Below are 22,704 nucleotides of genomic sequence, written 5' to 3'. Positions count from 1 at the left end.
TGAAAATTTGAGAATTGACTAATTCTGTTGAAACAATGTTGAATTTTTTTTAATTTTTTTCAATTTTTGATTTTCCTTAATTCTTGTTTATGAATTCTGTGGATGACAGAACACACAGTTTCGACCCCAGTGTCATTTTTAGCCGATGCATCCCTGCTATTCGTGGGTGGATGGGCAAGACCAAAACTTCTGTGCACAGTTTACCCCTGCAGAATCAGCACTATTTGGGTGGTCGTGAACGAGGGCTACCCCAGATTTCAGTGTTGGACATGTGGATGTGGGAGGTGGTTTATTCTGGCTGGAGTGTTGATGTTCTCTGTGGTGATTCGTTTTTTTCTACTCTTTTTTGCCGTTGTTTGCTTCTGGTGTTTTTTTATTATTTTTAGAACACTGCAGTGCCCCAGGATTTCCAAACGTCGTTAAAATTATGCCGGTATTACGATGGACCATAGCACGAGCCGTTATACCTGTGGGTGCTCTTTTCTTCGCCCACGCTTTGGGTCAGACCCTTACTGCTGGGACTCTTGTCCTGTGACCTCAGCATAAATCCTTTCCCGATCCAGTAGGCTTCTTTCACTGAGGCCATTTCCATCGCAAAACACATCTGTTGTTAACAGATCGGCACCAGACACCGATACCAACTACCATATCTAAAGGAATAACACTGGTTTAATTAATCCATATTTCCCTGGCTCAATTGTTCCTAAAGAGCTTTTGCCATTTACTCGATCACCTGTTCCCAGAACCTTCCACTCGACGTAGAGTTCTGATTGTTTTCCACCGAATTTCTACCGTTTTTGACACATTTTTGAGTCATATGATGGACGCCCGCAAATGGAGTTATAATCTCGAACATTAAACACCATTTAGGTGTGAATGGCTATTAACCTTTTATTTCGGTATTACTATTATTGCACTATTGGGAAAAAATTATACTCACTTGAAATTCTATTTCAGAGGTTGTTTTAAAATGGCGTTTTTCTCTTTTCAATTAAACGACCCTGAGTGTGCTGACAAAGTATTTCTCTCACTTTTCTTTTGGGCTAACATTACATCCATTTGCCGAATGGCTAAAAGAAACTTCTAATTTTTTTTTTTCAATATTTTTTACGCGAATGATTCCTCAGATCATTACCACAATAATTTCGTAGCTTTCTCTAAGATCATGCCTAATAAAACGAAATTGCGAAATAAACGCAAATTCTTTATTTTCCCTGCTGGTTTTTGTGTTTGCTTTTTTTTTGTCTTTCTCTTATTATATTTTGATGAAATCAGATCCTTAAAATTAGATTCCTCGTAAACTGGACCCACACTTCTGGACCAAGTCCAGTATAATGGAAACATGTGAGGCAATGTGGGAACACGCCACCCGCTCTGGTGGATATTTTCTATTTTATTCCAAAGATAAAGAGAAGCATTGCTCTTTTCTGATCAACTGATCAACTTATACACTTCTTAACAATCTAATCTTATCCTTTGTGTTTCATTAATTAGTTTGCTTTGAAATACTTTTCTATTCTATTTACAATGGTATGTTTGACATGGATCCCATACTTTTTTTTTCCTTCAATTACCAATGCTCTTTTGTTGGCTTTTTGCATCTCATTCTTGTTTTACTAATCTTCTATTTGAATGGCAAATTGATAGTTTCAATTTCCTTCCTTAAACTTTGGAAATTTTGGAGGGATGAATTTTCCTCAAAATAACCATTTTGAAGACTATTTCAGATGCTATCCCATAATAATGATGCCTGATTCCTCAAGAAAGGACTCAGCAAACTACGGTGGAAAAATATTTCTACCTTCCAGTGCCCTAGATAAATTGACAAGATTAAAAATCAGATACCCAATGTTATTTGAACTACACAATGAAGAAACTAATAGCAAGACTCACAGTGGTGTTTTGGAATTCACCGCTGAAGAAGGAAGAGTTTACATTCCATATTGGATGATGCTAACTTTAAACATCGAAGCTGGTTCATTGATTAAAATTTCCAGTTTAAGTGATTTACCCTTGGGTTCTTTTGTTAAATTAGAGCCTCAGTCAGTAGACTTTTTGGATATATCAAACCCAAAAGCCGTTTTAGAAACTGCCCTAAGAAACTTTTCCACTTTAACTGTCAACGATATAATCGAATTCAACTATAACGATAATATCTTTAAAGTCAAAGTATTAGAAGTCAAACCAAAAAGTTCATACAATGGTATTTGTGTTATTGAAACTGACTTGCAAACGGATTTTGCGCCTCCTGTTGGTTATGTCGAGCCCGATTACAAAGCTCTTCAAAAACAAAAAAATAGTAGAAATAATAATTCACTAAATAATCCAAACAGGAATGTAATGTCCAAAAAATTAAACTACGCTTCAATGCTAAAGGAACCCTCAAATGGCTCTTCAAATCCCAACCTCCACAAGTTCGAAGGTCAAGGCCACAAATTATCAAATAAAAGAGCAAGAAATTCAAGAAGTAGAAGAATAAGCAGCTCAAATACTAATCAAAATAAAAAATCCGATAATTCTAAAGATGCCAACTTTGTTGATTTGGATAATTTACAATTGGATGATGTTCCATCTCCTTTAAGATTGCCTGTTGGTCAATTGTTTTTTGGTTTTGCTAAGAACGCTGTTATTCAGAAATCTGAGTCTTGAATAGCCACTAAATAAATATATCCGTAGAGTATATTTGACATATATATAAATGCATTATTTAATTTTGATCTTTATTCCAACTTTATCGCTTTAGTAATCGACATTTTCCGGTGTTTACATATGCCGTTTTATCAAGTTTATCAAGTTTATCTTATTGATTGTCACTAGAACTGATTTTTCAAAGATAACAATATATCATCAACCAACGACAATGGTATGTTTGGATTTCCATGACAAACAATAAATAGTTTTTTATAATTACAATCATGATCATGATCATGATCATGATAATAATAATAATAATAACAACAACAACAACAATACTGACTAGATAATAAACTCATCAATATCAGACAACAGACATTACAGATATCTATTCTCAATTATCACAAGAACAACTTACTCATCTTAAGGACGCATTTTCAGCAATAGATAATGACAATGATAGCTTGATTACAGAAAAAGATTTGATTCATACTTTTAAACAGTTGAATAAACCTATTAACAATGAAGAAATAAATAAAATGCTATCATACTCAAATGACAAGGAAATTACTTTTGCCACATTTTTAAGCCTAATGTCTTCTCAATTGGGCGAATTATCATCAAGGGAAGAGTTAATGAAGGCCTTTAGTGTTTTCGATATAACTAGTGAAGATAATACTGATGTCTTGAATTCTAAAGCAAAAGGCCACAAGAAAACCCTCTCATCAATATCTAATATGATATCAACATATGATAATTTGGATGAAGAAGCGGGTTTTAAAGGCAATGAAAAAAGGAAAGAATTAAAACTAGATGTAGAGGATTTAAAAGAAAATTTGAGAATAGTTGGAATGAAAGAAAAAGATATCGACAGTGCTTTAAAAGGATTTATTAAAGTTGAAATGGATGGTACAGAGATATTTTTGGCAGAAAGGTTTGTTAATACTATAAGAGATGACTAAGAATGATGAATAAAATAAAAATTGAATAACTATAATGAAAAAAAATAATAAGTTAACGCTAGATATAAGTTAAACGATAAAGTGGAAAAAAAACGAAAAAAATGAAACAAAAAGATAATACCGAAAATAAAATAAATATACATATTTTTTTAATTTTATATTTTTATATTTTTATCAACAATGAAAATAATAACTATAATGGAAAAATTAATGGTTGTTTGATCGAGTGAAAAATAAGTAAAACAGTGAAAAAAGACTTTTTAACATTTCAAATATCGACAAACAACTCATTACAAGCCCAATCTTCATAAGAACCATCTGGTAAGAATCTTCTGATTACCAAAGGAATTTTTTTCTGAGCCAATTCTTTCATTGCAATTTGTAAAGGATCAGTCTCCCCATCAATATCCACTAAAACTGGTGCATTCATTGATATTTGTAAAGCTCTTGTACCTAAAATTCTTGCCCTTTCGTATTTTGTCATAAAAGGTGTAGTTGTTCTTTTTTCTCTAGGTATGGCCAAATCTCTTACAGTTTTTCTTTTGTTAACATTTGAATCCTCTTCTACTTCCATTTTATCAACATCCACTCTTTCTTCGGCTTTTTTTTGGGGTTGTTCTTCAGGCTCAGCATATTGATCATCAGAAAAGTAGTCTCCATCTTCCTCGAGGACCTGCTCATCTAAACCATCATTGTGTGGAGCATCGTCACCGTAGTCACTCATCTTTGATTATGATAATTGAAACAAATAAACTGATATCTTGAAGATCTTTAGTTGTTCTGCTATCATTTTAAGATTGATAACAATTTTAAATAATTTTTTTTTCAGTAAAAAGTTTGTAGATGCTTACATAACAGCACGTGTGATAACATAACCACGTATTCTCTGATTCTATTTAGATCTCAACCCAAATGAAAATCAACTCCTAACGAGCCTGTATTTGTTTAATTGATTATAAAACAAAAGCAAACAAAAGCTAGAACCAGAAACGAGAAAGTCAAATATATTATTGCATACGAGATATATATTAAATAGACTGGATATATTGACCAATCAAAATGTCTCTTCCATCAGGCGAAGTTCAACAGTTTTTCACAGAACGTCAGCAACAACAACAGAACAATGCAATACCTGAAGAGATTTTAACCTCAATTTCAAGAATTGGTCAAGAACAGATCAACCGAGATCAAGCCTATGCTATTCAGGCAATTCGTTTATCACTTAAATCCAAATCTTCTTATGATGTTTTGCCAGTTTCGTTTAGATTGATAGTTTTAGATACATCATTGAGTGTTAAAAGAGCATTGAATATATTATTGCAAAATTCTATAGTTTCAGCACCACTATGGAATAGCAAGACATCAAGATTTGCAGGGTTATTAACCTCAGCAGATTTTATTAATGTTATTCAATATTTCCATAGAAACCCTGAGCAAGATCAACGTCATAATTTAGATCGATTAACACTAGACAGTTTAAGAGAAATTGAGAAGGCAATTGGGGTTGAACCAATTGAAAAAATATCCACACCACCATTCAGCTCAATTTTTTTGGCATGCGATCAAATGTTAAAGACAAAAGCAAGAAGAATTCCATTAGTCGATGAAGACAAAGCAACTCATCGAGAGATTATTGTATCAGTTTTAACACAGTATCGTATATTAAAATTTGTTGCATTAAATTGTAAAGAAACAAGAATGTTGATGAAACCGCTAAAGGATATCAAATTTGAAAAGAAATATGAAGAACTATCGGTAGCAAGGATGCACACTCCAGTTAGAACTGTTATAAATTTACTAGCTACAAAGGGCATATCATCAGTGCCTATTGTTGATGAGAATTTTAAATTGTTGAATGTTTATGAAGCGGTTGATGTTTTAAGTTTAGTCAAATCTGGAATAAATAATCAAGAGCTATATTTAACGGTTGGACAAGCATTGATGAAAAGACCAGATACATTTGAGGGTGTTTACGTTTGTACATTGAACGATAAATTAGCGACAATCTTGGAGCTTATTAAAACATCTAAACTACATAGGTTGTTTATTGTTGATGAGGAAGGAAAGTTGTTAGGGTTATTAACTTTAAGTGACATTTTAAGATACATTTTATTTGGAGAGACATGACGAACTTTGATTAAAATTCTAGATCCAACTATTAATATTGCTAATAATGTTATTTGGCTGTTATGTGTNTTGTTTTTTGAATTTTTTTTTTTTTTTTTTGCTGCATTTCATTTATTAAGACCCGTGAAATACTTTTTTATACGCAAATTTAAATATCTAGATTTATTGTTTATTTGAATTTCAGTTTCAAAGCGCAAATTTCGATGCTAGTTTTCTCTTAATTTTCAAATCAAATCAAATTTCAACATTTTTTTCAGTGTTTTTCAAAACTAAAGATAGTTTTAATCCGAAATCAAAATATTTACATGATATTAATATATCCAAACAAAGTACTACAATATATGTAAATAAACTAATACAAGTAAAAGATGTACGATCTGCCAGCCCACAATGATTATACACCAACTAACTGCAAGATTAGTGGTTCTTTTGCCAAACATTGCACAGGCATTGAGATGATCAGTTGGTCTTTCCAGATAGTTGACGCCCGTAGCCCAGTAGAAAAAGTGAACAACAGGCAACACGAAAATCCGGATTCCGCACGTTTTAACACGTTTGATTTAGAGAAAAAAGAAGAAGAAGGAGAAGAAGGATAGGAAGCACGCTTTTTGTTTTATACTACTAAATTTACAAAACGTTACCCGCTTTAGTATCCTCGTGCCTTCAGATAGGTTTGAGCACGTGAGCAAGTGGCTCTGTTGAGATGGGTCTCATTTACATGGAAGTAGAGACCATGGGAGTAGAGACTGTTGGAAATGGGATTGTAGAAATGCTAGAACTAAATAGAATATGTATTGAAAACTAGTTTGTAATGCAGAATTGATTTTTCAGAGCGATAGTATGAAAACTGGCCATTCCCACATCAATTTTTTATGATAGATATAAAAGTTTCTTGAAGTCATTATAATAAATTAAATATCAGTTGAATTGTATTGAATTGTAGTGTATTGAATTATAGTGTATCAAGTTTGCACTTAGTGGTGGTGTAATCCAGATGGAAGTTCTTCTAATACAAACCAGTCATCAGCGGCATTTTCAGAAGAGGCAGAAACTTCATGTGTTGCGGATTCGGTTTCAACTGCTTGGGCTTTAAAAGCATCTAAATCGGTACTCAAATCTAGTTCTGGAGATGGGACTTTTGGAGCAGCAGGTAAAGTAAATGGTTTGACATTTCCTTCAGCATCTGCAGCAGACAATGGAGTTGGTTTGTATGCTTTTAATTCGTTGATGTACAAGTCTTGGAGCAAGTTTCTTCTGGCCATAGAGCTTGAAAATGATCTGATAGCAACATTTTGGAATGATAATGTACGAATACTTGATTTAGAAATTTGAGATAACATTTTCACGACCTAATTGATAACTTTTGGTTAATATTGAACTTGCTTCTGCGAGTATTATATCTGCTGTGTCGATGCTGTGTCGATTCTGCTTCTTCCAATACGGCCTGCACGATTGGGGGTTTTCAGTAAAGGCACTGAGAAAATGAAAAACGATTGGCTTGATCTGATTTGTCAAAGATCAGGTGACCTGCCCAGACGCAAGGCCCCTGTGATTTCCCAATTGGAGTGTTACGGAGGGCCCTGCTGCGCTTGCCCACTTTGAAATTTCAACGCAGATAAGCATTGCCCAACTCACTCAGGACGAGCAGCTCAATCAGCAGAGAAATCGCCTGTATCACCAGAAAACAGCCAGAAAACAGCCAGAAAATGGTAGCTATATCTCCTTTGATGTAAGTTGTTGATGCGTTTGCCATATTTTCTTCAATATGTTAATGCTACTAACACCCCTTTTCGTGTATTAGCGACCATGTCTCATCTTCGCACTCCTCCCACAATAACCGATCTCCAAACTCTGATATCCTCAAAAATTTTGATATCAAAACTTGGCTAGATGAAATTAACTGCAAGCAATATTACAGATTGTTCAAAGAAAACGACATAAAATCTTTGGATCTCATCTTGAACTTGGATTACACTTTGCTAAAAGAACTAGGCATCAATAAAGTTGGCGATTTAATAATTTTCGAAAATTCAATTGAATTGTTAAAAGTGAGAAAATTAAACAATAACCTTAATAAAGATAGCCAGCTAATATCCCTCTTTATTGACCAATTTTTGAACTCTCAATCTGATATTCTTAATAAGAATGATACGGATACCAACCATTTTGATCATTCCCATAATCCCAAAAATAATAGCAACAAAATCAATAATAAAAGTATTCTTAAAAAAAAGAAAACCGAGTCGCCAACTACAGATACAATTAAATCCAATGATAGTGATGAAACCCTTAAAATTGACCCACCAATATTTATCCCAATAGCAACCAAAAACAAATCTTCGGCTTCCTCTCCTGTTGATAATAAGTCTACAGTAAATAACAAAGAGGTCACTTTTATCTTAATCGATGGTTCAACCGATAAAATTTATGTAGATGGCTGCTATAATGTTGATACAATTAAAAACAGATTATTAAAACATTTAAATATCAAAGATTTAGCTGAAAATTACAACACTTACTATACAATAGATAATACTAAGAATTTGCATTTAATTCATGATATAGAGTTAATGGCTATTTGTCATTCACAAACAAGGGAAGAGAAAAATAGAATCATTTTTATTAAATCAAATCAAAAACCATCTCAAAAGGCAATCAATAAATCCGTTGAAATAGCCTCTCAATCATCTTCTAATAACAAGAATCACTATATATCAAAAAATAAAAACAAAACAAACCAAAAAGTATTGCCTAACATTATTATTGACGAAACCATCAATCCAGATAATTTCAAGACTGTCTATGGCCAAAGGCCTCCAAGTGAATTGATTTCAACTAATTTAGCTGAATATTTCCCTGATGCAGACTCGACCCAATTGCGAGAAACTATTAGAAATTCGGTTAGATTGTCCAGAGCTTGCTCGAAATTATCAATGCTAGATCTATCTTCTGACATAAGAGATTCTATAATGTCTTCATCTTCAAGTTTTTCTTTCAGTTCAAATTTTTCAACTTTATCAATCAATTCCAATAAAAGGAAAACCATTGGTGATAATTATATCAATAATAACTTAATTTATAATAATGGTAATAACAGTTTTGAAGAGTTTGATAATTTTTCAACTCTAAAATCTCCAAAATACCATTCAAATAAAAAATCAAGCTTACAACATAGTATATCGATTTCAGATGATGAAAATGATAATAATCATAATAGCAGTAATATACCCAATAGTAATATACCCAATAATAATATACACAATAATAATAGTGATAATAGTGATAATAATAATAATAATAATAATAATAACAGATTATCGATAATGGTTCATAATAATGAGCTTGGTAACACTGAAACTATTGATATTGATATGAGTGATAATAATACCGATTTTTATAACTCAGATGCACAGACGATAAAGGGTGAAGATGAAGAAAGATCCATATTGGAAGATTTATCAATTTTAGAAGCAGCAAATTATTCACAAGGTCCTACTAAATGGCTAAAGGGTTCAAGAATTGGAGCTGGAAGCTTTGGTGTAGTTTATTTAGGGCTAAATGCACTAACTGGAGAACTTATGGCTGTCAAAAGAGTTGAAATTCCAAAGAATGTTTCTCCAAACACCAAGTCCAATCCAATGGTGGAGTCTTTACAACATGAAATTAGTTTATTAAAAGAGTTAAGCCATGAAAATATTGTGCGATATTTGGGCTCGAATTATGATTCAAACTATTTGAATATTTTTTTGGAGTATGTTCCTGGTGGTTCAGTATCTTCAATGTTAAACAATTATGGACCCTTTGAAGAGCCTTTAGTGAGAAATTTTACCGGACAAGTTTTAGTTGGATTAAAGTATTTGCATTCCAAACATATTATACACCGAGATATTAAAGGTGGGAATATTTTAATTGACAATAAAGGTTGTGTTAAAATTACAGATTTGGGTATATCCAAAAAGCTTACATCTAAAGACAAAACATCGAAAAGAGCATCTATGCAAGGGTCTGTTTATTGGATGGCTCCAGAAGTTGTGAACCAAACTGCATATACAGAAAGAACCGATATTTGGTCTCTCGGGTGTTTGGTTGTGGAAATGTTAACAGGAAAGCATCCTTATCCAACATTGGATATAACTCAAGCAATTTTTCGAATTGGTGGTAAAAAATATCCCGATATTCCAGAAAAGTGTACGAAGGATGCTAAAAACTTTTTGGAAAAGACGTTTGTAGTGGATTATCTCATAAGACCTTCAGCTGCAGAGCTACTTTATCATCCGTTTTTAAAGACATTAATTTTACCCAAGATATGACTTGTGATTTACATGAATTGTATAAATTGTATAGATTTTATAGATTTTATAGATTTTATAAATTCTATAAATTGTATCGTTTATATAATTTTGTGAGCCAAGTTATTAAAATTAGGAATTATGAATGATAATTTTAATATAAATATTGCAACATAAAATTAGTAGGATTGATAGTGAATATTGTAATAGAATTGGTTAGCTTTACTAGCTTTACTAGATTTATTGGTTTTACTAGTTTCAAAGAGAACGTTTGCAGAGTATACTAAAAGGATATAAATGAGATTGTCTTTTTTAAAGAGAATAAATTTAAACACCTAAATAACCACCATCAATAAAAAGAGTAGAACCGCACATAAAATCTGAGGCTTTTGAGGACAAGAAAATGGTAGGACCTTTTAAATCGTCGCAAAGACCCAATCTACCATAGGGAGTTTTAGCAATTAAAATGCCTTTAATTCTTTCATCTTTTTGGACATAATCAGACATTTTAGTTTCAACTATACCAGGACCTAAGGCATTTACATTTATTCCATATTTTGACCATTCATTTGACAAAGCTTTGACTGTTTGTGTAATAGCACCTTTGGTACTAACATAAGGAAGCAAGTTTAGAGCCCCCGAAACCGATAAAACAGAAGAGGTGAAAATAATTTTGCCCCTGACTTTGTTTTCAATCATATGTTGACCAACCAATTGAGCCAATTTTGCAGGAACTCTCCAATTTATATAAAAGATTTCGTCGATTTCGTCGTCAGGAAATTGAATGAAAGGATGCAGGACAGTGATCCCTGCGTTGTTGATTAAGATGTCTATTTTTTTCTTGTAGGATAAATTTATAGCTTTTTGAACAATTTTTTCATCAATTTGCTCGATTTTCAAGTTTTCAGAAGATAGATCGCAATCAATAGAGGAGACGATAATCTTGTTCTTGGATGCGTTGACTAACAAGTCTATTGTTTTAGTTGGATCTGTTGCTGGTCTATGTACGAATATTATCTGATAGATATTGGCTTCACTTAAAGCAACAGCCATAATTTGACCAATTCCATTTGTTGCACCAGTAATAAGAGCAACTTTTCCATCCAAAGAAAACAAATCGGCTGCATTTCCAGTTAGAACAGACATGATGGTTTAAGAATAAAGATTATGAAAGGGAAAGCAAGTGAATCAAGAAACAAATAGCTCAGCAGAAAAAGAAAGAAGACAATGTGAAATAAAAAAAAAAAGCTCTGGAAGATCCAGTCCTATTTATGCTAAAAATCACAATGCAGAATAACTACTCAAGCAAACCAACAACAAAAATGAGCCTGTAAAAGAATAGGGAAATCAGTTGGAAATATTGAACATAACTGGCTCAGGGAGATTAGAGTTCAGACCAAATTGCTGGAGCAGGCATCTTCCAGTTTAGAACCAATGAATTTCGCTTATCGGTGGAGGTTATCATGCTCCAAAGATTTTGCTTATCCAATGGGACACAAAGCGCTGGAAAGCCCAATTCTTCTGGAAATACTCAGATCCGTCTTTTCCAGCATCATCTCCAGCTCTGGAGACCCGTTTTCCCTGGCCCAGTGCTGAACCACCAGAATTACAGGCCGAGAGATAGCATTGTGCAGGACATAAACAACAAATCCGAGGCAAAAGAGCTCTTGGAAGACAGTGATCTGTGCTTGGCACCGCCAAAGCTGCACTGTGCTGCTACACAAGAACTGTTAGATTATTATTTCGGAAAACCCTAATTCAAACAAACGCCGGATATCTAAAATGCTCGGTTTCGAGTAGCATGACGGATCTGCCGTGGACCGTCTTTGACGGCTCCTTTCGTGCCGATCGCACATCAAGTTCCTCAACTGTGGATCTCCTCATGCGGGCTGCTGCCGCCAAAATTTAACCGTATTACATAATTGCTGACAGTGCGCTGCCACAACCTTATTATTTGTTTTTTCTACAAATGCAACGCAGGGTAAATGTTTTTTTCTTTTTTTTTTATTCATTACTATGGCCTACATTATATCCTTTTCTTCATGTAAACAATCTCCATCCAATCCAATCACACAGCCCAATTCTCTGGTATTGGCTGTTGATTTTCGAACATATCAACCAATTGATAGCACACACAAGCTTTGTTTCCAAAATGAATTTCGGTTCTTCTGCTTTCAACTTTTCCTCTAATTCAACTGCAAATCCTCCCACTAACACCTTAGGCACTTCAATTGGTGGTTATCCTGGTATTTCTCCTAACAACAATAACGGTATCAATAATAGTAACAATAATACCAACAAGAACTCGTTTTCTTTTAATTTCAATAACAAACCGAATCAGAACGTAAATCAGAACCAGAATCAGAACCAGAATCAGAATCAGAATCAGAATCAGAATCAGAATCAGAATCAGAACCAGAATCAAAATCAAAACCAAAACCAAAACCAAAATAGTCTATTCACCAACTCTTTCAATGCATTTTCATCCAATAATATTAATAACAATAGTAACAATTTTATGAACAATGATGCTCATTTTGCAACATTAGATGGATCCCCATATGGTGTCAACTTCTCAAGCGATGATTTCAAATTATCTGAAATGCCTTCTTCAATAACTTCCAATTCATCTTTAAATCAAAACAATACCACCAATTCTAACTCCTCAGCTTCAAACCATGAAAAGAGATCCTCTTTTTCAATAAAAAGATCTTCAATTCCTAATTCTCCCAATTCCCCCAGTTCTTCAAGCTCAACCCCAATCTCAAGCTCTCCTAAAAATCCTTTCACAAAATTATATTCAAAAAATTTATTAAATGACATCAAACTAGATTTAAATTCCATCAATAAAAACAACAAGCCTTTCTCCAATAAAGATGAAAATATCCCTTCTTTCACTTTCAATTCTTTTTTAAACTCCAACGCTAGATCCTTCAAAAATTCCTTTTTAAACTACAATAAAAAAAAAACTTTCTCCGGTTTGTTTTCCTCTTCGCCTTCAACATCATCCCTAATTTCCTCATCTTCTGATAATAACAATAACAACACAACAAAAAACAATGGCTTGTTTGCCTCCAAATCTTTTAATTTCAATTTCAATATGGACATTAATCCAAACTCCGCTTTTCTCTATAGATATAAGCAATTGAATTCAATCAATAACAATAATCTAAATGGTTCAAACAATATCCAATCTGACACCCCTTCAAACGTTAAAACCTTAGTGATTGATCCCGAGGTTTCTGCTGCTAAAAGAAGAAAACTATTATCTGGAATGAAACAAATTCATCAAATTCAAAATCATGAAAGTCACAGAAATCACGAAAATCATGAAAATCATGAAAATCCAATCGACAATTCTCTTGCAAACAATAAAAATACAAAAAATAATCGATCCCAATCAGATTCAACTCCACTGAAGAATAAAAGAAACTTTCAAGACTCATCTGATTACTCACAAAATAACTCCATCAAAAAAATCGATTCCATTTCTAATAGAGAAATCATTCCTCCTAGAAACAAAAAATTAAATGATTTAAATCAAAAAAATACTCAATATTCAGACTACTGGTGTTCACCATCAATCGAATCTCTACTGAAACTACCCCTACATAAATTATCATCCATTAAAGGTTTCATTATTGGTAGAAAAAATTTCGGTCAAATCAACTTTGATTCATCAGTAGATTTTGTTTCTTTCGTTCAAGACTTTATTCCAAACTTTCCAAATGACTCTTCTCCATTAGATTTCCAACTCCAAAGCACTAAATCTACAGCAATTGATAATAAAAATGTTACAAATAACATCAATAATAACATTAACGATAACACTAATAATACTAACAACTCGTTAGTCAATCATTTAAGGAAGAAACTATTTCACAACATTGTTAAATTTAACTCAAAAACTGTAGAGGTTTATTCAGACGAATCCATAAAGCCTGCCATTGGTTGTGGCTTGAATGTTCCTGCCACTATTACTTTAGAAAATTTATATCCTGCCTCTTTTGAAGAAAAATTAAACAATAATAAAACTTCAAAAGAAAAAATTGAGTTTGATGACAGCAACGAAATTAGAAAATTCATCCTTACATTGAAAAGACAGAAAGAAATGGAATATGTCAATTATATTCCAACTTCTGGAAGCTGGACTTTCAAAGTTAACCATTTCAGTATTTGGGGTTTAATTAGTGAAGATCCTTCAGATGAAGACGAACCAAAAACTGACTTGGAAGATAATATCCCCCAAAAATCACCTTTGCCAGAAATTATAAATCATTTGGAAAGCAAATCAAATTTAGAAACCAAGAAAGTTGCAGATTTAAAAATCTTAGAAAAGACAGTTTTACCAAAAGAACGACAAGCTCAAAAAGTACAAAAAGCTCAAAAAGCTTCTAAAAAACACTCAAATGATTGGTACACTCAAGCCACACAGTTTGATGTTAGTAACTACACAGCATCAAATTTTGATGATGAAAAAAACAATCATGTTACACAGGGTGAAAAAATCACTAAAAATATAAACCGGAACGAAACATACTTGTTTGAAGGTGAGTTTCCTGTTAAGAAAATAAAAATCGATAACGATGCATCAAACATTTCTTTTGTTCCCGGTGGTTGGAGTTTCTCTAATGACATAGTGCCCACTGAAAAATCTTTGAATGAAAAAATCAACATCATTGAAGAACCTGAGAAAAAACAAAATAAAACGAAAACTGATTATAAAATTTTGCAAGATGTGGAACAACAAGTTGAACCCAGCCTGAAAGACATAATTAAACAAACCGGTCTGAAACTAGTCCATGTTATCAGCAGTGATACTGAAGAACCCTATGGAAATTTACTTGATATTGATATGGAAGAAGATATTGATATTACCAAAGGTGTCAGGGAAAAGCAATACGAATCTTTAGGTGTTGATGACCGTGACTTGGAACTATTAACCATTGAGCCAGATTTTGCTGTTTCAGACAATTGGGAAGTTCAATTACAACTATCAGCTGCAAGCAATTCAGCGTTTTCAGAAGGTGCAGAGGAAGTTGTTGAAAAAATGCTCCCCAAATTGCCTTTTAGTGAGAAATATTCATCAATTAAGTTAGACAATTTGTTATTTGAAGATTTTGATGATTATTTAAATAAACAAAATAAAATTTTCAACAGTTTAAGAATTAATAATAGAAAAAACTTTGTTAAATGGAGCCCCAATGGTAATTTAATAATGAATGATTCTATTTTTGAACAAAAATCTGGATGTAAAATTTATTCATTTAGTAAAAAGTTTGAGGATGCAAATAAAACTATAAAGGGATCTGTATATGAAAAAATTTTCAAGGAGCATTTTGCTATATCAGATATTGCTACTAGAAAATCAAATGATTATCCTGTTTGCAAACCAAAGGATATCAATAAAACTTTGAGTTTTGAATTACTATCGAGTTGCTTTAAGAAAGATATTAATAGTAAATTCTTAAATAACGAAAGTGGATTTTGGGAATTGGCATCAATTTTATTTGAAGATAACCAAAAGGTCTTTACCAGTCTCTCCAAATGGATTGAGAAGGAAGTCACATTGGAAATTGATGAGAAATTAAGTTATGAAAAAGATGAGTCTGCTAAAATATTTCTTTTGTTATGCAAACACGACATCAAAGGAGCTATTTCGTTGGCAATAGAAACAAAACATTTTAATTTGGCTACTTTAATAACATTATTGGGAAGTGGAGAAGAAAGTGTATTTTTTGGTGCGAAAAGCCAGCTAGAGTTTTGGATCAAAACTTCAGCAATAAATTATATTCCTATTTCTGTATTAAAAGTGTATGGGCTATTGACTGGTGAGCCATTGACAAATGAATACGAATCATATTTTAATCTTGTTGAAAATTTATCATGGAAAGTTTGCTTGGGGTTGGAGTTATGGTATGGAGAAATTAAATTAAAAGCACATGAAATAGTTTATAATTTTATTCTAAACGAAAGCAAAACTGTTGAATTTTCTAAATTTTCAGAAGACCATTATTTAAATATAATAAAATTATATGGAAAACTCAATAATAACTATAACAGCAATGATATTGGACAAATAATTTCAGATTTTAAAGGGATAAATGAGTTTGATGTAAGGATTCAATGGTACATTTATAAAATCTTAAATGGGTTGAGCAAATTTGATAAAGTTTCTCAAGAAAAAGTTGACGAGATTGAAGATAAGTTAACAATTGGGTTTGCAGATGAATTAGAGACTATGAAAATGTATTCCGAAAGCATATTTATTTTGAGTAATTTAAATGAAGATAAAATTTGCAAGAAATCTATTGATAGATTAGTGATGAACAAAATTGAGCAAATTACACATAGAATTGATATCAAGATTTTGGAAACCTTGATCCATGGATTAAAATTACCACAAGAGTTAATATCCAAAGCTATTGCTTTAAATTACAGATACTATGGAGATTACTGGAAAGAAGTTATGACATTAATTAGTGCAAACTCTTTTGATGAAGCTCATAAAAGAATAATTGAAAATATTGCACCAAACTCTATAATTTGCAAAGGTAACCTTATTTTGAAGTTGAATAACTTGATTGAAAGCTTTCCAATAAACGAAGTTCAAATCAAGAACTGGTCAAATGGGTTGCAGGTGTATAAGGACTACATCTCACTTTTAAAACTTGCTGAAAAAGAAAAAGAAATTGAAGATAACAAAAACAATAACGATGCTGAGATTGATCTGTTCAAAAAGCAAAGGGCGTCGATTTTGATGAAATTATTGAAGAGTATCGACTTGTTGGAGAAGAAGAATTTCAAAATCAAAGCTGCCAGTCTAATCATGAAGAAAGACGTGAAAAGATTCATCAAGCACGACATTCTCAAGAATAAGTATCTCCAGGACATCAAAATTGAAGAGATTGTGTTTTCCAGATGATAAACACTCGCAAGCATCAAATATGTCAAATTTTTATCCAGTTGCGTTTATTTGGGTTATTTTATATTATTTCAGTTTTATATTTGATCTGTTACTTTTTATGATTTTTGTTTATATCTGGTGTGATCCCGAACGAAAAGGGATTCAGTGTAGCATATCCGGAAAAACAGTGTTTCCAGCGAAATTTCCCGACCAGAGCAAAGTTAGATCCCGTGATATCCCCGTAATGACTCACATTCCTGGGCCTTGCTGAAAAATTTGTTATCTCATGAAGAGCTGAGTGGTTTATCTATCCTTAGAGATAATAATTGTATATCAACACTGGCCTTTTAACGTGAATTGTTTGTGCGATTGAACCGAGATGTCTTTAGAATCCAGAATCCTCCAGACTTTGAACGACAGCGATGAAATCGTTGGCTCGAAAGGCTTTGAAAATGAGTCTTTCGATTCCATGAAAGCTGTATTGTCGTCTTTATTTTCCAGTGAAATGATCGATTATAGGACAAACACTATTGAAAAATGGGTTTTAACAGATGAGGGTTCAGACATTGCCAGCAATGGTTCATATGAATACAATCTTTTGAAAACAGTTATAAAATTGAATGGTTTGTCCTTGGCTGAAGTTTCGAAAATCAAAAATGGTAAAATTGGTCAAGCAAAAGCTTTCAGAAATAAATGGATATCAAAAAATGGCAACACATTAATTGCCAGCGATTTATATAATCTAGATAACTTGCCAATTGATGAAACCGCTGAACTTCTACTTGAGATTCAAAAAAATGGTACTTTAGATAACAAAAAGGTCTTAGCAGACTTGAAAAAGAGAAAGTTGATTAGCTTGACTAAAGTTTTCACTTTTGATATAAAAAAATCTTCTAATTTTGCCTTGCAAAAAACAAAATTTGAAGCAGACATTACAATGGATTTGATTCAAAATGATTCTTATAAATCAGCCTCTTTCAAACCTTACAACTTTAAAACTAAAGGTGTTCCAGTCAATTCTGGTGCTTTGCATCCTTTGAACAAAATTAAAACTGAGTTCAAAGAAATTTTCATTAGTATGGGATTCAAGGAAATGCCAACAAGTCAGTATGTTGAAAGTGGATTTTGGAACTTTGATACTTTATACGTGCCTCAAATGCACCCCGCAAGAGATTTACAAGATACCTTTTATCTTTCTGATCCAAGTTATGCAAATCCACCCGAAGATAAAACTTATTGGGAAAACACCAAAAATGCTCATGAGGGTGGTTATTATGGCTCAATTGGTTACAGATATCCTTGGAAAGGTGATGAATCTTTAAAAACCGTCTTAAGAACCCATACAACTGCTATTTCTTCACAGATGTTATATCATTTAGCCAAAGATCCTAAACCTATAAGATTATTCTCAATTGACAAGGTTTTCAGAAATGAAGCTGTTGATGCTACTCATTTAGCTGAATTCCATCAAGTTGAAGGTGTTTTAGCTGATTATAACATTTCTTTAACCGATTTAATTAGTTTCATGGAAGACTTTTTCAGCAAGATGGGTGTCTATAACTTGAAATTCAAACCTGCTTATAACCCATATACAGAGCCAAGTTTAGAAATTTTTTCTTATCATAAAGGATTAGATAAATGGGTTGAAATTGGAAATTCAGGTATGTTTAGACCTGAAATGTTACAACCAATGGGCTTGCCAAAAAATTTGAATGTTCTTGGTTGGGGTTTAAGTTTAGAAAGACCTACTATGATCAAATATGGTGTTAGTAATATTAGAGAACTTTTAGGTCATAAAGTTAGTTTAGATTTCATTGAACACAATCCTGCTGCACGTCTTGACGAAGATTTATATTAAACTAATCAGGATTAACGTAATTTATAAGCATACTCTGTATTTTTTCTTCTATTTTTTTCCTCTATTTTTTTCCTTTTCCTTTTATTATGTCATTTTTAAATAAATAGTTCAATTTTTAATTAGATCTACATTTTTTTATCTTTTTTTTTTATAAATAAATAAATAAACAAAAATAGAATGATTTATATTACAATCTAAAATCAAAGGAAAAACAAAACAGAAAAGAAAATAATAACAAAATAAAACAAACAAACAAACAAACTCACTATTTTTATTATTACATGGGTTTCAATTGAGAAAAATGAAAACAAAAAACATGAAAACTAAAATAAATGCAAACAAAACATTAAAAAATGAACATCAATTTTCCTTTTTATTTTATTTAAAAGCATCAAGTCAGTAACTAACTGTATATACCCTGAGTAATCAATTGAAATTGATCATATAGTCTGGTATAAATGCTCCCAAGACTTTTTTGAATCAAATAATTTTCAACAAATTTATCACATTCTGAATCTGTTAAATGCAATTGAAATCGTTGCCTTAATTGGATACCTGTTTGATCTCCTGCTTTAAAACAAGGCAAAGAACTTTCTTTTTGCATTAATTCTACCATTGTTATCACACTTTCAGCATGTTTTCTAATGATTTTGAAACTTTCTTTCATCAATCTACTAAATTTATGAAAATATTCTCCATCCACACCTCCTAATATATCTACATACTCTTGAGTTAATTTGAATGGAGCAGCTTCAAAACCAACACTACCAGGAGAATTTGATAGCAAAAACCCGAAATCAATATGAATAATGTGTCCTTCATTATCCAACATTATGTTACCATTATGTCGATCTTTTATTTGTAATAAATAACAAATCAATGAATATGGAGCCAAACTACAGGCAAAATTGTCTTGTGCTCTATTATATCTTAGGGAGTTTTCGTCACCAAATACTCTTTTAAAGTGCTCTGTCAAAGGTGGAACTGTACCTTTAGGGTTTTCTCCGTTTTCGATCAAAATTCCTGTTAGAGATTTTTTAATTGAGTGGATTGAAATAGCATTTGTGATAGTTTCAACCAACCCAGTATTAGCACTTGTAATCAATATTCTCATTTTTTTGACCCAAACTTTGCCGTTGGCTTCCTTTAAAATGTCTGCAATAGCTTGAATTAATTGACATGCAAATGCTTCTTGTCTTAGGTCATCGCCATTTTTTGCAATCACAGAACATAAATCCCAATCTTCGAAATGGCCATATGGGGATTCCTTTCTTATTCTTTCTTTCTTGGTGTCCCAATCCTCACCAAGGTATGAAGTTGAGTTTTTATTAGAGACACCACCTAATTTTAGATCATTTTCTAATTTTCTTTCACCTCTTTCTCCTCGAATCATGTAATCATTAAGTCCAAAATTATCTTGAAATGATTGCATTGATGCAATGATTTTTGCTTTTATAGCTGCGCTTTGATCAGAAGGTAAAGTATTACTTGGATTGTCTAATTGAGTTAACATGACAGCAGCAATTCTCATGTGAGTTGCAAGATCATCATTTGTCATGTTGGGATTTCTGCCTGGTTCTAAAAATGAATAGTTTGAGCTAAAGTTTAAATCAGAATTTCTAGGGGGTTCTGGAGCTAATTTATATGATTTTGTACCATTGACTAGTTTAGAATAAGAATTCTGAGTATTGTTGATTGGAGGAGAATCTAATATGGGCACATCCTGAGTATTGGCAACGAATAATTCTTTTCTGAGTCTTTCATTTTGAATTTCATTATCAGTGATTTTAATGACCGATAAATCAGCCAAATCTGCTTCATCGATGTCACCCTCCTTTTCATTTATATGCAAATGAGTATCGTTGTGGTCGATATTGTCATTATTATCATTATCATTATCATTGTAATTATCATTATCATTAAAGCCGGTTGATTTTGGAGAATTTAAATTTGTGGTTTGGATACCTAAATCAAAGATATAAGTTCTATCAGGTTTTTCTCTTAATAGTTGTAAATTTGTTGAGGAAGAAGAGTCAAAATCTAGATCGTTGTTTAAATACTCTATTAGTAAAAGAAAAGGAACTCTTTCAGCGGAATTTAAAACAGCAGCTTCATTTGGAGTTATTCTAACGATTTTGTGTAATTTTCCCTTTTTGTTTGGAGGAAATAGAGTGGGGATATCAACTTCAGCAGGTAAATCTTTATTTAGTAGAGATAGTTCAGCTTTGAGAGAAGCCAATCTTGCTTCTTTTGGGACTTGACTTAATCTTAAGGATATTTGTTGCAAAGCTATGGCAAATTGGGTTTCACATCTGTAATAGTTTGATTTTAGCAATTTTATTTTTGTTGTTGTTGACATTAAAGTGGGAGATATATTTCTAATATTTGAGCCATGGTGTCTTGAATTTGAAGATTTATTATCTCTTTTTCTGCAATTTAAAAGCAGAGAAGACCTACTTAAAGTCTGAGCTCTTCTTAAAATTATTGGGTTGGATAGAGTTGAGTTAACAGAGTGGGTGGAAGAGGTGGGAGAAGGAATATTATTATTATTATTATTGTTATTGTTATTGTTATTGTTATTGTTATTGTTATTGTTATTGTTATTGTTATTGTTGTTATTATTTGAATTTAATTTTAAATCTGGATCTGATTTTGAGTTGTAATTTAAATTTGGCATGGATTGAGAGTTTTGGTCTATATTATTGATATCGCTTAGTTTACTCAGAGATAAGTCATAGTCGTTATAAAAATTTGAGGATAGGTAGTTTTCCAAGATTAGAGAAGAATTTCTGTTATGAGACCTTGAAGGAGGTTTATTTTTATTGTTGTAATTGTTATATAGGTTTTTATTTTTAAGAGCACCACCATCGGTATTGTTGTTGAATAAAGAGTTTGGGTATTTATCGATTAGATCAAAGTTGTCAAAAGTTGGAGGAGTGTCGGGGATTGGTTTTTTAAATTGATCGTTCATGTTTTTTAGGTTTATAGATGAAGGCTGAATTGTGTCAAAATTAATTTGAGTGTTTAAGTGGTTTGCGTTATTGATGTTATCGAAACTATGTAGTTTGACTGGAGAATTGAGAGATTTTTGGTTATGGTCATAATTGAGATTATTATTGTGATTTTGGATATGATTTTGGACATGATTTTTGAAAGGATTTGAGGAATTTGTAAAAGAATTTGAGGTTGAGGTTGAATTTAAGTTTAGCTGAGATTTTGAGCTTGAAACAGATAAATACGAATTTTTTTTCGTATTTTTTAGAGTTAAATTTTTGACTAGTTCGTCGGAAAAGTTTTTAGCAATTTGGAAGACATAGGTTTTTTGTTTTCTGCCCTGGGATTTTGCTAGTGGGCCAATATGGGAAGCTAATTGAGGTAAAGCGATGGCACCAGCTATTGCACTTGATAAGATTAGAGCAGGAGCAATGTTTTCTCTGAATTGGTTGGATGGAGGAGGAGTAGCGTTGTAGATGACATATTGTAGAGAATTTAACATTTTTCTTGTGATTTGAAAGCCAAAGGATTCAGGGTCCTGGCTTAAGTCGTGCAAGTGAGCTTGTAGCTGCCAAAAGGCCAATAAGGTGAAATGGGGATGCTGGGAGGATAAATCCAACAATAAATCCTCAAGAGCCATGGACTGAGTCTCGACAGTGACTAGAATTTGGCATAGCTGGGGAACAAAAAACTGGATTTCGTCGTATTTGTAGGATCGTATTCTTTGGCATAAATAAGAAAAAATACCAATGTTTGAGGCATATCTCTCTAGATAGGAAATACATAAAAACAAGCTGAAATGCTGAGAGTTTATCAACCTCAAAAGCATTGCATTTCCACTAGACTGATCCATTTTGAATGAAAAGTGCTATGTATACAACAAGCAGGTAATTGATCGTGTTTGCTGTTAGAAAAAGCGCTGCAATTAGTAGG

The 22,704-nt window shown here is 32.4% G+C and overlaps 10 protein-coding genes across 10 annotated transcripts; 6 read left to right on the top strand and 4 right to left on the bottom strand.

Moving 5' to 3' along the window:
• Positions 1-1,399: 1,399 nt before the first annotated feature.
• On the top strand, positions 1,400-2,759 carry ASCRUDRAFT_75044 (polyubiquitin-binding protein UFD1). The gene is made up of 2 exons (XM_020192908.1): positions 1,400-1,530; positions 1,648-2,759. The coding sequence occupies exon 2, from the start codon at positions 1,744-1,746 to the stop codon at positions 2,647-2,649; it is 906 nt and encodes a 301-aa protein (XP_020048057.1). The 5' UTR covers positions 1,400-1,530; positions 1,648-1,743; the 3' UTR covers positions 2,650-2,759.
• A 101-nt stretch (positions 2,760-2,860) lies between these two features.
• On the top strand, positions 2,861-3,596 carry ASCRUDRAFT_80162 (EF-hand; the record flags this gene model as incomplete). Its single annotated transcript, XM_020194465.1, has 2 exons — positions 2,861-2,863; positions 3,003-3,596. The coding sequence occupies 2 exons, from the start codon at positions 2,861-2,863 to the stop codon at positions 3,594-3,596; spliced, it is 597 nt and encodes a 198-aa protein (XP_020048056.1).
• Positions 3,412-4,367, bottom strand: RPO26 (DNA-directed RNA polymerase core subunit RPO26). Its single transcript, XM_020192907.1, has one exon. The coding sequence runs from the start codon at positions 4,318-4,320 to the stop codon at positions 3,865-3,867; it is 456 nt and encodes a 151-aa protein (XP_020048055.1). The 5' UTR covers positions 4,321-4,367; the 3' UTR covers positions 3,412-3,864.
• Positions 4,368-4,655: 288 nt separating this feature from the next.
• Positions 4,656-5,723, top strand: SNF4 (AMP-activated serine/threonine-protein kinase regulatory subunit SNF4; the record flags this gene model as incomplete). Its single annotated transcript, XM_020194464.1, has 1 exon — positions 4,656-5,723. The coding sequence occupies one exon, from the start codon at positions 4,656-4,658 to the stop codon at positions 5,721-5,723; it is 1,068 nt and encodes a 355-aa protein (XP_020048054.1).
• A 647-nt stretch (positions 5,724-6,370) lies between these two features.
• On the bottom strand, positions 6,371-7,186 carry ATP14 (F1F0 ATP synthase subunit h). The gene has a single exon (XM_020192906.1). It carries the CDS (start codon positions 7,061-7,063, stop codon positions 6,698-6,700), a length of 366 nt encoding a protein of 121 aa, XP_020048053.1. The 5' UTR covers positions 7,064-7,186; the 3' UTR covers positions 6,371-6,697.
• Positions 7,187-7,429: 243 nt separating this feature from the next.
• On the top strand, positions 7,430-10,033 carry ASCRUDRAFT_7236 (Pkinase-domain-containing protein; the record flags this gene model as incomplete). The annotated part of the gene is made up of 2 exons (XM_020192062.1): positions 7,430-7,452; positions 7,525-10,033. 2 exons carry the CDS (start codon positions 7,430-7,432, stop codon positions 10,031-10,033), a joined length of 2,532 nt encoding a protein of 843 aa, XP_020048052.1.
• A 306-nt stretch (positions 10,034-10,339) lies between these two features.
• On the bottom strand, positions 10,340-11,158 carry ASCRUDRAFT_33584 (NAD(P)-binding protein; the record flags this gene model as incomplete). Its single annotated transcript, XM_020190443.1, has 1 exon — positions 10,340-11,158. One exon carries the CDS (start codon positions 11,156-11,158, stop codon positions 10,340-10,342), a length of 819 nt encoding a protein of 272 aa, XP_020048051.1.
• A 2,128-nt stretch (positions 11,159-13,286) lies between these two features.
• NUP145 (nucleocytoplasmic transporter NUP145) lies at positions 13,287-17,218 on the top strand (the record flags this gene model as incomplete). Its single annotated transcript, XM_020191175.1, has 2 exons — positions 13,287-13,712; positions 13,884-17,218. The coding sequence occupies 2 exons, from the start codon at positions 13,287-13,289 to the stop codon at positions 16,935-16,937; spliced, it is 3,480 nt and encodes a 1,159-aa protein (XP_020048050.1). The 3' UTR covers positions 16,938-17,218.
• Positions 17,219-17,251: 33 nt separating this feature from the next.
• On the top strand, positions 17,252-18,891 carry FRS2 (phenylalanine--tRNA ligase subunit alpha). The gene has a single exon (XM_020192905.1). The coding sequence runs from the start codon at positions 17,299-17,301 to the stop codon at positions 18,775-18,777; it is 1,479 nt and encodes a 492-aa protein (XP_020048049.1). The 5' UTR covers positions 17,252-17,298; the 3' UTR covers positions 18,778-18,891.
• A 289-nt stretch (positions 18,892-19,180) lies between these two features.
• Positions 19,181-22,624, bottom strand: PIK1 (1-phosphatidylinositol 4-kinase; the record flags this gene model as incomplete). Its single annotated transcript, XM_020190423.1, has 3 exons — positions 19,181-20,349; positions 20,434-21,248; positions 21,579-22,624. 3 exons carry the CDS (start codon positions 22,622-22,624, stop codon positions 19,181-19,183), a joined length of 3,030 nt encoding a protein of 1,009 aa, XP_020048048.1.
• Between the last annotated feature and the right edge of the window lie 80 nt (positions 22,625-22,704).

This window comes from Ascoidea rubescens, assembly GCF_001661345.1.
Source record: "Ascoidea rubescens DSM 1968 unplaced genomic scaffold ASCRUscaffold_4, whole genome shotgun sequence".
NCBI lineage: Eukaryota > Fungi > Ascomycota > Saccharomycetes > Ascoideales > Ascoideaceae > Ascoidea > Ascoidea rubescens.
Note: the sequence above shows the minus strand (reverse complement) of the source record. Positions and strands in the feature narration are given on the sequence as shown.

Excerpts from the sequence above, each read along its gene's own strand:
- ASCRUDRAFT_75044 (XM_020192908.1), top strand. The coding sequence starts at position 1,744 with ATGATGCCTGATTCCTCAAGAAAGGACTCAGCAAACTACGGTGGAAAA.
- RPO26 (XM_020192907.1), bottom strand. The coding sequence starts at position 4,320 with ATGAGTGACTACGGTGACGATGCTCCACACAATGATGGTTTAGATGAG.
- ATP14 (XM_020192906.1), bottom strand. The coding sequence starts at position 7,063 with ATGTTATCTCAAATTTCTAAATCAAGTATTCGTACATTATCATTCCAA.
- FRS2 (XM_020192905.1), top strand. The coding sequence starts at position 17,299 with ATGTCTTTAGAATCCAGAATCCTCCAGACTTTGAACGACAGCGATGAA.